The sequence below is a fragment of the Megalopta genalis genome, chromosome 5 (genome assembly GCF_051020955.1).
Source record: "Megalopta genalis isolate 19385.01 chromosome 5, iyMegGena1_principal, whole genome shotgun sequence".
NCBI classification, from domain to species: domain Eukaryota; kingdom Metazoa; phylum Arthropoda; class Insecta; order Hymenoptera; family Halictidae; genus Megalopta; species Megalopta genalis.
Genome location: NC_135017.1, coordinates 16,778,326 through 16,793,264, shown reverse-complemented (window position 1 = coordinate 16,793,264; position 14,939 = coordinate 16,778,326). Strand labels below are relative to the sequence as shown.

General features: G+C 40.6%; 2 protein-coding genes across 5 annotated transcripts; both read right to left on the bottom strand.

Annotated features, from left to right (window-relative positions):
* Positions 1-31: 31 nt before the first annotated feature.
* On the bottom strand, positions 32-12,603 carry LOC117227496 (uncharacterized). Of its 4 annotated transcripts, none has more exons than XM_076522106.1 (18): positions 12,377-12,603; positions 11,649-11,780; positions 11,137-11,568; positions 10,960-11,040; positions 10,741-10,888; positions 10,205-10,666; positions 9,840-10,109; positions 9,562-9,776; positions 6,961-9,494; positions 5,487-6,819; positions 5,058-5,424; positions 4,602-4,988; positions 4,192-4,521; positions 3,682-3,844; positions 3,177-3,609; positions 2,484-3,099; positions 1,997-2,408; positions 32-1,927 (listed from the first exon to the last, which is right to left on the bottom strand). In XM_076522106.1, exons 2-18 carry the CDS (start codon positions 11,680-11,682, stop codon positions 1,628-1,630), a joined length of 8,517 nt encoding a protein of 2,838 aa, XP_076378221.1. In that variant the 5' UTR covers positions 11,683-11,780; positions 12,377-12,603; the 3' UTR covers positions 32-1,627. The 4 variants fall into 4 exon arrangements, with proteins under 4 accessions (XP_076378221.1, XP_033338670.2, XP_033338672.2 ...); XM_033482779.2 differs by having other exon boundaries at positions 3,682-3,832; XM_033482781.2 differs by lacking the exon at positions 4,192-4,521 and having other exon boundaries at positions 3,682-3,832.
* A 150-nt stretch (positions 12,604-12,753) lies between these two features.
* On the bottom strand, positions 12,754-14,685 carry LOC117227504 (alpha- and gamma-adaptin-binding protein p34). Its single transcript, XM_033482793.2, has 6 exons — positions 14,136-14,685; positions 13,820-13,989; positions 13,638-13,752; positions 13,403-13,558; positions 13,213-13,329; positions 12,754-13,146 (listed from the first exon to the last, which is right to left on the bottom strand). The coding sequence occupies exons 1-6, from the start codon at positions 14,203-14,205 to the stop codon at positions 12,971-12,973; spliced, it is 804 nt and encodes a 267-aa protein (XP_033338684.2). The 5' UTR covers positions 14,206-14,685; the 3' UTR covers positions 12,754-12,970.
* Positions 14,686-14,939: the final 254 nt, after the last annotated feature.

Genomic DNA, 14,939 nt, shown 5'->3' with positions numbered 1-14,939 from the left:
ACATGCGTGTTTCAGAATAAAATCATGACTGTTATTAAAAGAATTAGTGTTTATTTTTAATACAAATCGACACTTTTCAAAAAGTCGTGAGAATTCAGATAATTAACGGGCAGTTAAACGTCTTTCTGATCGAAGGCGGGAAATGTGTCGTCTTGCGTAAAGCAGAAAGACATTCACGTAATGAAACGAAAAGATCGCGCTAAACAATGATCGGCCGAGATTATGTACAAGAAATATAAGAATTCCAAAGAACTAGACTGATTAAGCTCAGTTTTAATATTTTGCCTTGCTCGTCGATTAACACGAAATTTTATACTAGTCTATCTGTCCACATATGTACAGACTGATTTGTAGACTCGATTAAATGAAAAGAAAAAAAATAAAGTACGATGAACGTGTCGATAAAGAAAGATAATTGCGTTAAGACTGATTTGTGGATTCAATTAAACGAAAAGGATGAAAATTTGATAAACATGTCGATAAAAAAAGAAACGAAAGATAATTGCATTAAGACCCATTTTTGAACTATGTCTAACATGAAGACAGTCCGTGGTAAAACTACAAAAGTAAAATATACAATGATAAATCTGCCTCTTGCGTGTTACATTTTTAACAATGTAATCGCTATTATTAACAATCGGTCTGAAAGTTCCGAGTCCCTCGTTGTAAATTACACCTCGTGTTAAGCTTACAATTTTCATTGTACACGATTCTCTCTTTCTCCCTCCCTCTATCTTTGTTAATTTCTTCGTATCGAAAATATATGAAACGTAACGTGAATTCGTCGAGACCTGGACGCAATGGACAATTCTGTCGCGCGCGAACTCTTCGCCTCTCGATGACGACGAACACGAAGAGTAAAGCTATTTACAAGAAGCGAGAATGATGAGAATCTTTATCGCTAATAATACATCGTTTCCCGTAAGTCTCGGGCTTGGATACAATCGTCTTATGACGCCTTTCTATCAAGGCCACCTCAATACTCTCGAAATGATTCTTATTGATACTATACCCCGTGTTTTCAATATCTTCTAATCCCTATTTCGGAAGCTACTTCGAATACAGTTATAGTAACGACAAGAATTATCGACAGGCTTCGTTCCCTTCCTCTCAATAGAGAAACGAGTTTGTATTGTTCGCTTAATAAGTTTAATCTAAATCCATCTGGTGATATGGCCATTTATAGTCATGAAACTTAACCCGCAGCTAGTGTAGTGTCCATCAGTCTAATCCCCATCGTAAACCATACTTGGAAACTCAATTATAACGATTTTCATGATTCAAAAAGTTAACAATGTTTTCGCGCTACATCCTAAAGCAGTTTCTTTTGAGATTACACTAGCCGAGGATTAGCACCAGAGGACGATTGTAAAAAAACATCTAACGTTAGCGCTGTCCATCCGTGGGACCCTTTGAATGATTGTATCACCCTTTATACGCTCTATTGCATTTATATAGGATTCAACGCCTCTCCATAAATCGTGATGTCACCAAAATAAACATCTCAATTATTCGATGCTGCAGAAACTGCTAATCCTGGTGACCCGACGTTTAAAGAAGGTAGAATGGGAGGCTTGACTTAACGAAGTAAGCAGCAGCCCCATAATGCTCATTGAACAGTACTGTCCTATGCTTTGCTACAAGGTTGTATCGTATAATTTAGAGGAGGTGGAGGAATTAGAAGAGGCAAGGGCGTGGGTGGTGGAGGAGCTTGAACAGCATTGGAAACTGCAGACGATGTAGATTGAGCTTCGCTGGGTCGAGTGATAGAATTGTAAGCTGAAAGATAGCTGGGCCACAGATGTGGCGGTGGTGGAGAACCTGCTGGCGGTGGTGGCGGAGAGCGGTCATCCAACTCATCCGAGTCGTCCATCATCATCGCCGTTAAGGGCGTGACGCGTGGCTTCTTCAGTTTTATAATCTTCACCTAGCACATTAATCAACTTCATTAATAAACTTTCTGTAACCGGAAAATTATAAAACGACGCAAACATACCTTCACTTTTTTCTTGGCCTTGGGTGGTCGACTCCTCTTCTCCTGTTTCCTGCTCTTTCTGGAACTAGATCTTCGTACCTCGCGAACCCCGTCCCGAGTGATCGCAGCTGTAGGAGGCGGAGGAGATGGCATGTCCCCTTCACCTCCACTAGGACTCGTACCCTCTCCTGGCTTGATTCCGTCCGCGAATTGAACTGATTTCTTGCTCCTCTGTTTCCTCATGCTCAGCTTTAGCAATTTTGACTTGGTTTTGACTTGAGCCTTCGACTTGCTCAACTTATTCTCACCGATCTCCTCTTTACTACACTCATTGGTTTTGTCTATGTCCGCTCCTTCTCTCTCTGCACTGTCGTCACTCTCATTTTCAGGGGTGGATAGATCATCTAGATTACCATTAGGTACCAAAGATCTCCTACAATGACAATGCAACAGTGAAATATAATGATACAAGGGAATAAGCTTTACTGTAAAGACGCAAAAAGCTTACCTGAAACCTGGAGCGACTAAGATTCCTTTAAGAGGAGGTGGAGGTAATTCCGGCCAATCTTTCGAATCCGTCTCAATGTGGACTTTGCTCGTTTCAGAAGTCGTCGGTACAACAGTATCGTCTATTTCGCTGCGTCGATTAGTCATCTTTGAGGACGACTTTTCCTCGTCTTCTTCATCCTCTTCTTCATCCTCTTCTGCGTCCTCTTCATCTTCCTCGTCGTCCTCCACTTCGGGTTCTTCCTCCTCTTCTTCCTCTTCATCGTCATCAACAGGCACGTCTTCCTCCTCTGTTGAAGCAGATAATGCAGCAACGGATACATCTTCTTCTTTCTCAGAAGTTACAGCGACAGGTTGTTCTTCCGTTTCGACTTGCTCGTCCGTTTCACGAAGAGCTTTCAACACTGCAGGATCCAGACTCGAAGTCTTTAATTGACCGCTGTCAGTCTGACGCGTACTCTTCTCTAACATCCGAAGTGCGCGTCGGTTGATTCTCTCTATCCGTCTACGCTCTTTCTCCTTCCTTCTCATCTCCCTCAATCGCTTGCGTTCCTCCCTTTCCTTGCGTCGAGTTTCTAATATCACTTCATAGTTGTACACCGGTTGAACTGGTGTTTCTGAAGTTACGAAATTAGCATCAGTTATTAGAAGATGGTACACTTTATAATTAGACTGTAGTTTTTAAATTTCTTACTCGGCGTTGGTACTTCGGTTCTAGGGAACGTCGCTGGTGTCACAGGCAGCGGAACAGGTCCGGGGACCGGTACAGGAACGGAAAGTGGCAATGCGACCGGAGACAGTGCAGGCACAGGCGTGGATGAACTTATAGAGGGTACAGGCACGGGCATGGGTACAGGAACTGGAACAGGTACGGATATAGAGGCTGATGGAACTGGAGAAGGCTGTGGAACTGCCGCGGAGTACATTATCCCTCCTGGTTGCTCCACCGACGAGGGCTGTCCGCCACTCCAATCTAATGACATAGGTACTACTTGCAGGACATTACCTACACGTACTACCTGACTGGAACCTCTCACTATCGGAGCCGTTGAAGAACTCGTAGGTTCTCTGTGCGTTGTCGGGACTCCATTGAAATCTGCTGGCACGACTTGCAACACGTTGCCCACCTGTAATGGTTAACTTCACTTATAAGCGGTCGCGCATTACACTATTTTATTAAAATAATCGAAATGCTATACTTGTAACACCGTAGGTTGTTGACGGTAGAGCATCTGCTGTTGCTGCTGAGGCGAGGATGGATAGCAGACAGTAGAATTAAAGTTATCAGGATAATCAGAGGCCACTCCTGCACTGTCCTGTTGCTTTTTAATTCCTAGTTCGAGTTCCAACCTACGATACGAACTATTAATGTAGAGAATACACAGAAATTAAAAAAACATCGAATTCCTCTAACTACTCCTATAGTGCCCTTCCTAATCAATGGCCTTCTTGCCTCTGATTCGTATCATTGCTAGGATAAAATTTTCTGCAAACTCGATATTAAAAGTTACTAAGCAATGACGGGAAAAGTATCTTGTACCCTCCTCCTTGTACCCTCCCAAAAGTTATTCAGACAGTAAGAGGACGCTATGAAAGTACTGCATTGTCTCATGATTGGTATCAGCGGTCGTGCAGGTTTGGGGAAGCAGTGGAAAGGAAGGGTGTCCAAGGACCAAGCTTGTGAACACGATTCAATGATGGAGTGTTACCTATCGTCGAGGGACAAACGTTTCGGCGAGTTCGTAGCTGAGTCGTCAATGCACGGAGGATAGGTCAAGTTATTCTCGCTATAATAGTACTCGTTTCCAACTTCGTTCTCGTTAGGATATTGGAAACCAGCCGCGACCGTCTCCATATTGTCAGCCATGTGCATTTCCGTGTTTAACACGGCTGAGTCTCTAGCCAGCCCGGAAACAGATTGAACGATCGTTTCAATGCGTCTACCCCTTTCGCCGCAGTTATCTAGCTTTCTATTATCGTGTTCATCCTTCCTTTCCCTCGAGCTTTCGCCGACTCTGCCTCGTCCCACAGAGGGTGATCTGGATTGACAGTAAGACTGCTTACCGACTGTCCAACGCGGGCAACAACCGACGATACCAGACAGTCATTTAACATTTACCTGGACGAGCGCAATCGTTCTGCCATCCTTAAACCATGATCCGGGCTCCTTAGTCTGGACCCTGAAGTGGATCTGGTCCGCGATCGTGATCCTGATCTGGATCTTGATCGTGATCTCGATCGCATTGACCTGGACCGCGATGTTGATCGAGAACGCGACCGTGTTCTAGATCTAGATCTCGATCTAGACCATGATCTGGACCGGGATCTCGATCCACGTCTGAAACGGTCGTGGGACAGCCTCGGCGAAGAACGTCTTGGTCGAGGAGAACGACCTCTTAGCGAGACCTGCTTTTCTGGTCTCCTAGGGTGACCGTGTCTATCTAAATCTACCGACTCTCTATCTTTCTCCCATTGTCTCTCCCTTCTCGAGCTAGATTTGCTTCGTCTATTAAAAAGGTGGAAGTTATAGTGGACGCGCAGATGAATTCACCTGTATAGAACAGTTTCAAGTTACCTTTGCGGTGTGAACTTAGATGCGGATCGAAGAGGACCTTCCATGATATCCCTTTCAATACTGTCATCTCTATAATAGATCTTTTCTTCATAGTCAAGATCCAAATCTTGACCATTGGGATAGGACTCCAACGATTCGTTCCCATCTCGTAGGATATTTTCAGATTCGTAGGGCCAGTAGGATCTGTCTGTCTCATCACCTCGAAATCTACCTTCTCTATTCCTATCGACATCTATGTTCCTTTCTCTCAAAACCTCCATGGGATCGTATGGTCTTCCGTCCTTATCTCTGTCTCTTTCCATAGAGCCATACTTTCTTCTGTTCCAATCATCTCGGTCTTTGGAAGAACCATACTTTTTGAAGTGATCTAGAAATACATAATATAATGTTAGTAAGTGTCACGGATATATAATTTATTATTACACCAACCTTTATTATACGAGGCAGTGTTAGACCTGGGAGGAGTTCTGTTGGACCTTTCCCTCCTGTCGTCTGTTTTAGACCTACATCTTTCCTCGTCGAGTCTGTTACTTCTTTTATCTCGACTCGAGAAAGATCCGTCTTTCCTCTTTGGACTCTTGCTTCTACTTCTACTCCAACTACGACTGTGGCTATCGCTGCGACTTCTCTCTCTTTCCCAAGATGTCCGTGGACTGACGCTTCTCCGTCTCCTGCGAATATTCGATGGACTGGATCTCCTTTTCTCAGGGTAATCTTGCTTCGAACTTCTACTGTCTCTTCTTTCACTCCTCTCTCTATCATCAAACTTCTTATCCCTCTTTTCCTTACTACGATCGCTGGTTCGTTTCTCGCTCTCCTTCTTACTCGGACTTCTCTTCCTTTGCTCTCTGCTAGGCGATTTAACCGGAGTCTCGGTATCACCGATGTCCTTAACGTTGAACCTAGATTTTTTCAGCTCCTCCTCTTTGCTGCTCTCTTTCTCGTTAGACTTGTACTCTTCGCTGTGGTTAAAATCAAGCTTCACGGTTCCTGATGATTCTGATGTAGTTATAATTAATGTTTTCTCTGTCACAGATAAATCTTTGGAATCCATTTTAACATCTGTATTGACAGTCTGCTCGACAGAAACAATATTAGCAATTGTCGCCTCTATGGTGGCCATCTTCTCGGATTCAATTTTGAATTCGCTAGCAGGATCTTCGCAAGACACATTCTGCATGTCATTCCTCACAGCATGGGATTCTCGAAGCTTCTTCTGGATCGTCAGGAGGGCAGCAGCATGTTGTATAGGATCGTCCGAGATCAGTTTTGTCTTTACACGCTCGTTGTTGCGACGTATAAGCAGCTGTTTAGGGATTAGCTTCAAAGCTGCTTTTCCCTCTGCAGATTCCTCCCCTTTAGAACTATTGGATGCCACCGCCTCAGCGCTCTTGGTACTCAACTTGCTACGTGACTCGTCAGATTCATATTCAGCGAATATATCCATCCGCATTGGTTTGTAGCTGTTAATATCAGGACACGGTTCGTTGATAGGGAGGTCGGCGAGAGATGTCTCAGCGCCTTTTCCCAAGAACATCTTCTGCGATGATTGATCGTCTATGTGCATTCCTAGAATCTCATCGAATTCTTCCTTCATCATAGAAGACTTCGAATACTTTCCTTCTCGATATTTAAGTTGGAGAGGTATATTCGGAATAGAGTCCTCGTCAATTACAGAACTTTCTCTCTTCAACTTGTCTTGGTTCAAATTTTCTCTGAGATTTAAAGAACTTGAATTGTCATTCCCAAACTGTTCCACATCCTGAAACATACAAATTATTAACATAGTAGTAACTGATCATAAACTATATTATTAGGAGCTGTGTGTTTGTATGGTTTTTTGGATGAATTCTTATTTACGATAAATATGCGACGTATAAGTTATAGACAGCAGTATAAATACCTCAGACTTTTGAGACGGTGCTGGAGAACTTGGGCTGTACAATTCTACATTTTTTGTAGCTAATTTTACGTCGATTTCAAACACATCTTTCAATTTCTCGGCAGTTTGTGGTTCCTTTATATTCGTTAGAGGGATCTGTTCCTTGTTGAAGAATGCATCTCTCTGAGAGTTGCTTTCCGCGCTTTTCTGACGTGATTTGCTTCTTGCGTGCTCTTCCGAGGTCCAAGACGTCTCCAGTAGGTCATCCTGAGACTTCCTCGAAAATAAATCAATAAAATCTGAGCCCTTCGATGAAGACTTCCTTGACTGTTGATCAACGTCTTCATCTTTTATTTTGGCTTTAGGTAAGGTGATATCACCACGCTCTAGCTTATCACTTTTACGGTCAAATTTATTTAGCTTTGTCCATTCGGCACATTCCTCTTCCCACATAACAGGAGCTTTGAGCTCTATCTTCTCCTCAGCTTGCGACGCTATATCCCAGCGACTCTTTTTGCCTTTTTTAGCAGCGATTGTATCTTGTTTCATACAGACATCCACATCACCGACGGTAGCATCTATATCCTTCTGAATGCTATCAATCGTGGATATATTTTCTTCTATGTCCTCCTTGCGTTCCCCTTTCTCACGCAAATAGGTATCCTCCTCTATGTCCCAGTCATCCCTTTTCCGTTTATTTTTCTGTTCCATGAGCATGGCTTCTCGTTCGCCTTCTTCTTGCTCCTCTTCCCAGATTCTCATCGCCGACAGTCTGTCCTGTCTCTTCTTGCATTCCCTAGAAGTCTCTTTATCTACCGAAATGTACGTGTCTGTTTTCTTGTCATAGCGAACCTCTTTTTCTACTTTCTTCGAACTGCGTGCAGACTTCTTCTTGTTAACCAGTATATCCGGCACAGCTTCCAAGCTATCGACTTCCCATTCGTCTGCCAACAACTGTCTTTTGCTCACCTCTCTCTCAAGTTGGGTCAAAGACAGTACGTTCAGTGTATCAAATTCAGTTTCTCCCCATTTTTCCTTTTTCTGTTTCTCCAGTTTCTCCCAATCGGCTAAAAATTCATTGCTTCCTTTTTTTTCTTTATCTCTCTTCTTTTTCTTTTTTGAGTCAATCTCTTCCTCGATATGGGTACCAGGTTGTACAATCTCTTTACAAATACCCAAACACTCCTCTTTCAAGCGTTCATCCTTCTTGCCTCTTCCCTCCTTCTTGATCCGTTCATCTTTCTTATCTACCTTTCGAAAATCATCCTCTACATTCTCAATTTTCTCCATGCCACTCTTTGCGAGCCTCTCTCCCTTTTGTTGCGTCATTATCACAGAATCTACTTCCCATTCCTCTAAATATCGTTCCTCGGTTTTATTCCTTTTCTCTTCATCTTTATGAGCTTTGTTACTATCATCGGAAATAACGTTTCGTATCAGTTCCTGTTCTTTGTTCCAAATATCGTGTTTCTCTGAGGACCTCTTTCTAGAATCGACTTTCCTTTCTTCCTTAATTTTCTTCATCGGCGAGGAAGGCTGCAAAGGTGAATTTTCTACTGCTTTAATTATATCTTCGTTCCCATTTTCTTTCTCGACGTGTTGCCGTTTCTCTTTGATCTTCTTACTCGCCGCTTTCTTTTTTTTCTGGTGATCGGACGAATCACTGTTGCTAGAGTCAACGCTGACTTTTCTTTTCCGCTTCTTCTTCGTCTTGGCTATTCGTTTCGCCTTCTTCTTTCTTTTTTCAGCCTTCCGCTTCTTCTTTCTCCTCTTCTTCCGTTTGTCATCTGAACTAGATGAATCGCTGCTACTGCTACTGCTGCTATTGGAATCTGACGCACTGGAATAATCGTCCGACAGTTTCCGTTTTCTCCTTCTTTTCTTCACTTCTTCCTCGGAGTCTGACGAACTGGTCGTGCTGGATGACTCGCTACTGGAAGCCATCTTCTTCCGACGTTTCTTCTTCCGTATTTCCCTTGAATCTGAATTCTCATCGCTCAAACACTCTACTTTGATTCGAACGTTCTCCCAATCGCTAGGAATCGATCTAGAATCATCAGATTCGCTCTTCTCATCCGCTGCTTCACGTTCCTGTACTTGAATGTGAGAACTGGTTGAAGATACTTGGTCGTCTTGAACTTCTGGTACTTCAATGTTCTGACGGTTCTCCTTACTACTGAGCGTTTCTTCTTTGCCTGCATTACTCTTTTCTGGGTTCTCATTGCGTTCTACAAACGCGAAGTTATTGTCTTCTGGTAAATTAGTCTCTATGTTGAAATCGTGGTAGCTCAATGGCGTAGTGGACTTTGTTGAAACCATTTTGGGAGAGAATTCCTCTGACGTTGGAATTTCGGTGCAAACCATCTTCATAAATTGCTCATATTCCGACGCTAGTTTTTCGTCACCCGCAGACTGTAGCAACGGAGACGTTGATTGTCTATTGTCACTGTTAACATCCTTAGCGATGGAAGGCTCAGTGCTTTCGTTGATGCTTTTCTTATCGTTTCTAGCCTCCTCTTCCAGTACATTGGAACGCGAAGAAAGTATCTCCTGACCTGAATTCAATATCATGGATTAAGCGAATACTAAACCACACCACGGAGAATCAAACAATGACTATACCTCGGTCTACGTTGTTTGATTTCACTTCACTCTCTTCTTCTTCTGGCTCCGCATCGTTGGACAACCTATCCTCATCCTCGCTGTCCCATTTTGACCTAGGCAATTGCACGTTGACAGGGAACTGCCATTTGACATTTTCGCTGTCCTTGCATAAGCCTGTTTTTGGATACCAGTTACGAACACGTGCAGGCTTCTTGGTAACCTCTGCAGTGTCTCTGGAATTGTTAAGATCTGAATGGGTAAAGGAAAGTTGAGGGATGGAGAACATTTTGATGTACCGTGCTATATCCGCTTCACATATCTCCCGGATTTTCTCGCGACGGTCGCTGGCGACAATCTGTAGAATCTGTCCGTGACTTAGAAAGAGCGACAAGCGAGGATTCTCTGCATAAAGCACTTGAGGTCTTCCTCTTTTCGTCATTTTCACTGACTCGGGCGGGTACTCTTTAGGCCCGTCCAGTCCCTCAGCAGTGAAAGCATATCGTTTTAAACGACAGTCACTTAACAGCAGCATTTGGTCAAAATGACGAACGTAGTCCTCGGCTGTTCTGTAATTGATATTTATTTCGTAGACAGTTTTATTTTGCACTACATCGTATGTATGTTTTAAGTTTGATGAAATGTTTTCAACTTAATAACAAACCTATTCTTTGTTGAACGGTCCGAGTAATCGCGCTTTCTGATGTCTATAATGTCATCTATCGTTATACCACACTTTTTCAGCTCCAACCATGAAGACAAACTCATTATATCTCTTTCTTTTCCTTTGTCCTTGTCTCTCTCTTTCTCTCTCTTATCTCTAACTTCTGAACTTCTCTCTCTCGAAAGGCTCCTCTTTTCTCTAATGCTTTCTCGTTTCTCTTTTGTTATTTTTTTCTCCCTCACTTCCTCCCATCTATCTTTCTCGTCATCTTTTCGATCTCTCTCGTCTTCTCTTCTATCCCGATTTTCTTCATATCTACTGGCATCGTCTCGTTTATTCTTATCGTCTTTCTTATCTTTTTCTTTCCTACGCTGATCCCTATCCTTGTAATGTCGTCCTCTACCGCCATTGTAATCTTTTGATTCCCTGTTTATCTTTCGTTCTTCTCTACCATACCGTCTCCTTGAAAAAAAAAATGGTAGATATTATCCACTCGCAAGAAAATGCAATTACAAAGAATGCAGTAATTTTCATACCTCTCAGAATATTTGTTCTCTGTCGTCTTTTTTGAACCACTTTTACGAGACACATTGTCATCTTGTTTATTTCTTTCTCTTATGCTTTTTACACTTTCTAATAAATTCTGACTATTCTTACTGACAAAATTCTCATCCTCTAAGCTAGCTGTAAAGTAAAGTAATCATTGCCTACACTGAAATAGTATTTATAGCTTCAAACTGTGTGCCATTAAATACCTGCAGCCATAGCTTCTGCCAATAGCATTTTACTTTTAGACTCTTCTCTCCTAATTTCTTCAATAGCTAATATTTTTTCTTCTGTACAATAATATCAACGAATTAGTGACAGTTTGTTTCACAAAGATCTTGATGTATAAATGTAAAAGGCACCCAGTTCAATTCAATAAACAATACCTGTTTTTTTCTTAGATTTACCACCGCTAGAATGACGACTATGGAAATGTTGTGCAGAGTCTGAGTCTATGTTTAAACTTGTGCTCGAATCATTTTGCAAAGATTTCTCATCTCCTGATTTAGTCTTGGATACTTTAGCAGAGTGTGCTTGAAGTAATGCAGCTTTATTTGGAACCTTCGGTAGGACATTGAACTTATTGACAAATGCCATCAACCTCTTTTTGGCTTGCACTTTCCCTAGTACAGGCTTAAGCAGTCTGGGACTTTCCAACCTGGGCATATCTCCATCACTGGTCTGACCTTTTGTACTTTCTGGTGTTTCTGGCATTTGTATATCAAGCAAGGATATCGGAATGTCTGGTGTTGGTTCCTCTGGAGCATAAACATCCTCCGACTGTGACATTGTGTCAACAGTTTTCTTTTTTGATTCTTCTACGTACAGAAACATAATACATTGAAAATACGGATAATAATACATTAACAGTGTTGACTAAGACAGAGGAAAACATTACCTTGAAGAGAATCAACCGTATCTGTTTCTGTCATTGACAAATTCTTATTTTATCATGCACACATTGATTGTTTCAAGTAACTATTATATACGTACAAAAGTTTTATTTTTCATGCTCGATAAACATCAGACTCTACAAAACAGAAAGTATATTATTTACTATTGTCTAATCTTTCAAAAGCAATCATATTACCCACAAATATTCATCTCTCCTTCATTTTTTAAATACAAAATGTTTCATAAAAAACGGGAACTCACTTTTATAGAATGTGAATGCACCTCAGATATACATTCAATCTTCACGCATATACACACACACACACACACAAACACACACATGCGAGTGCGCGCGCGCGCAAACATATACATTCACTCACTATGTTGGACAGTTACACAGCCTACACGATCATTGATTAGAATAATTTCAATACCGTGTAACCGAATTAGAAATTTATCGCGATACTGATACAATCGATTTGGTCAATAGATGAAAGATTAAAACATTGAAACATTCAGATGATTAGTATATGTGTTTCCCCAGAAAGTGGCAAAGAATACAAGAACCAACAAATTCTCAATTTTTTTGCGCACCTCGCACAGTTGGGGAAAAGATGTGTACTATAAGTAAAATTTCGTAAAAATGTCAGTGCTCGCAAAATCTAATGGAACTTGAAATATTAAAAAGTATCGAAAGGGCAAATGAAGTATTATAGTGTTTTGGTAACTCACTTCGTGTCGAGCGCTAAGTGACTGACGAATACATACTGCCCGAGATAAGAACAACGATGTATCTTGCGTGTCACGGTCAGAATCTTTTAGCCAAACGAATCTTTTTAATTCCACTTCTACGTTCCCGTTCCTGTACACGGTCAAGTCAAACGGAACCACTACGTGAAAAGCGTTAGACATTTTAGTTAAACCGCAGGCCGGCAACTATAGACGCTTGTGCATCCGGCTCAAACATGGTTGCCAATATGTACATACACCAGATTGAACAGAGACGAAGTGCGCATGCTTACACATGTGTGTATGTACATACATACACTGCACTGTACAGCAATTACAAATGTAAAACGTGCGGCAATATTTGAAACAAAAATACAATATTTAATAGATGTGCACAATTTTATGAACTGAAATATCTTACTGCCCTTACATTTATTATAATCTTACAGTTATCTATAACTGCTATAATTTTAACTATAACAATGCTTGGTTTTATTTTTAATCTCATTTTTAACTGATTTATCAAAATAAAGTCTATTTAAAGCGTTTACGCGTGTTGAATGGGAACCCATTTCCATTACACAATTAATGCACGAATTAATCTAATTCCGTTTCCGAAGGATCACCGCCCATTGCTTTCCAGAAAGCTGTGACTAACTGTTCTGCCACAAGTTGCCTCTGATTTGTTGGCACTGATGCTGCATGATCTTTCATAGCCTTTAATTGACTCAACAATTCACCAAAATCTGCGATTTCTTCTCCCATAATTCCATCTGGAAAGAATCTAATCATCAGCTGAACTAATACCATCTTTTGTAACAAGTTTTCTCCTTACTGACCCAGCACGTTTTCCATTGGTAATCTTTCCGTGGAATCTCGTGGAAGTTTAATATTCTCAAACTGTTCTTCCACTTTGTGTAAGTCGATGTTTGTTGTTTCAGTACTTGATGGTTTGGCTAAAAAAATTGAGTTAAATTAATTTAAAAAGAAATATTTTTCAAGTTACATTCAGCTATAAAATATAAAAACCTTTCAGTGTCATACTAGGCCACATATGAGCGTGTAAAGCTTCGATCATTCTCTCAATGCCGTGTTTATTGTGATCTAGGTCAGATTCTGCAGTATCTACATCCGGTCTGTTGAATTCGATCAATTCAAACTTTCTCTTTAGACACCACCTTATTACTAAAATATATATAACATGTTCTTAGTCCCTAATAACATAATAGTGCTTCTACTCCATGCGAAATGTTACATATTTTACCTTCGTTTCTTATACGAACATCTGTTATAAAATTGCAAGAAAACAGTAGTACTCCTGCGTCTGCTAAAGAATTGATTAAAGGTAACCATTGTCTTAAATTTTCATCCGCACCTTCCTAAGAAAATCAATGTTGAATATCATCCATTCTCTCGACAGCTCATTTTATGAATGAAATTTCTTACTGCTTGTGGATTATGGTGCACAATAAGGGCTTGTATATCATCGAGTTTAATATTTGGAGTTGGACTTTCTGTGACACAAACTGATACTGTTACATCATAATATTTATTATCGATATGCCATGAATAGTAATCTAGACCTTCTTGATTACAAAATTTCTGACCACCCATTTCTAAAAACAAAAATTGAGTAACAATTGGATGTGCAAGACATTCTATAGCGATAATATTTATAGTAACCAATTATACTGTACGTATAATAAAATCTCATTATGACATTGAAATAATAACAAAACAGAATCCCAAAGTCAAAACTTACTCGTAGCAATTTCGTGAGCAACCCCCTTTCCTTTCTCTGTGCTTACAATCAGCAATCTAGGCCAACTCATTATACGAAAGAAATATATTTACAACTGCAGTAGTAAATAACCTTATAATTTAAATTGTAAGGTTCAACAGAAATTGTTTACTGTTCCTCGAGTTAGGTTATATTTATATCGAATGGTCGCTGCAAACACGTACTATACCATGTACATGGAAATTAATCACTTTTATTTGGTGTACAGCGACATTTATACCTTGTAATAAAACATGGATAATAGCGTGTTTTAAATGGACGTGATTTTCTCTATTTCATAACCCTTTGTGTTCTAGATTCTGGGTTTTTCTTATTTTAGAGAAATACCGGTCAGTCTAAATTAGTCGGCTAATTCAGTACAATTCTGGTAGAATTCGGTATGATAGTATGGTACTGGTCACTGATCAGTGAACCAAGTGATCAGAGAAAAAAATAAATGCGATAAATCGTTTGTCGTTCGATGTATTCGATGTCACATTAACTCTAACTGAAGTTAACTGAGTGACTGATGATCGATCAACGATGCGAGTTGCAACTTTTGACCACGAGTACATGCCAAGTACTGCCATCTGCGAGACGATTGTGGTTTGCATTGCGTGTTATGCTCCTTCCCTCACTCACCCATAGAATGCGTTGGCGTCGACAATTTATAGCTATTATCGATATTAATTAATTTGTATTTTATGCAATTAGTCGTTATTCTAACAAAGAATGACTAAAAAAATAAGACTTGCCTCCTATATCAATATTATTAAATACCTAACA

Excerpts from the sequence above, each read along its gene's own strand:
- LOC117227496 (XM_076522106.1), bottom strand. The coding sequence starts at position 11,682 with ATGACAGAAACAGATACGGTTGATTCTCTTCAAG. Across the intron at positions 10,667-10,740 it reads GAGAACAAATATTCTGAGAG|GAGACGGTATGGTAGAGAAG; the intron begins GTATGAAAATTA and ends TTTTTTTTCAAG. Across the intron at positions 3,610-3,681 it reads AACAACCTACGGTGTTACAA|GTGGGCAACGTGTTGCAAGT; the intron begins GTATAGCATTTC and ends TAACCATTACAG.
- LOC117227504 (XM_033482793.2), bottom strand. The coding sequence starts at position 14,205 with ATGAGTTGGCCTAGATTGCTGATTGTAAGCACAGAGAAAGGAAAGGGG. Across the intron at positions 13,330-13,402 it reads GCCTAGTATGACACTGAAAG|CCAAACCATCAAGTACTGAA; the intron begins GTTTTTATATTT and ends CAATTTTTTTAG. Across the intron at positions 13,147-13,212 it reads ACCAATGGAAAACGTGCTGG|ATGGAATTATGGGAGAAGAA; the intron begins GTCAGTAAGGAG and ends GATTCTTTCCAG.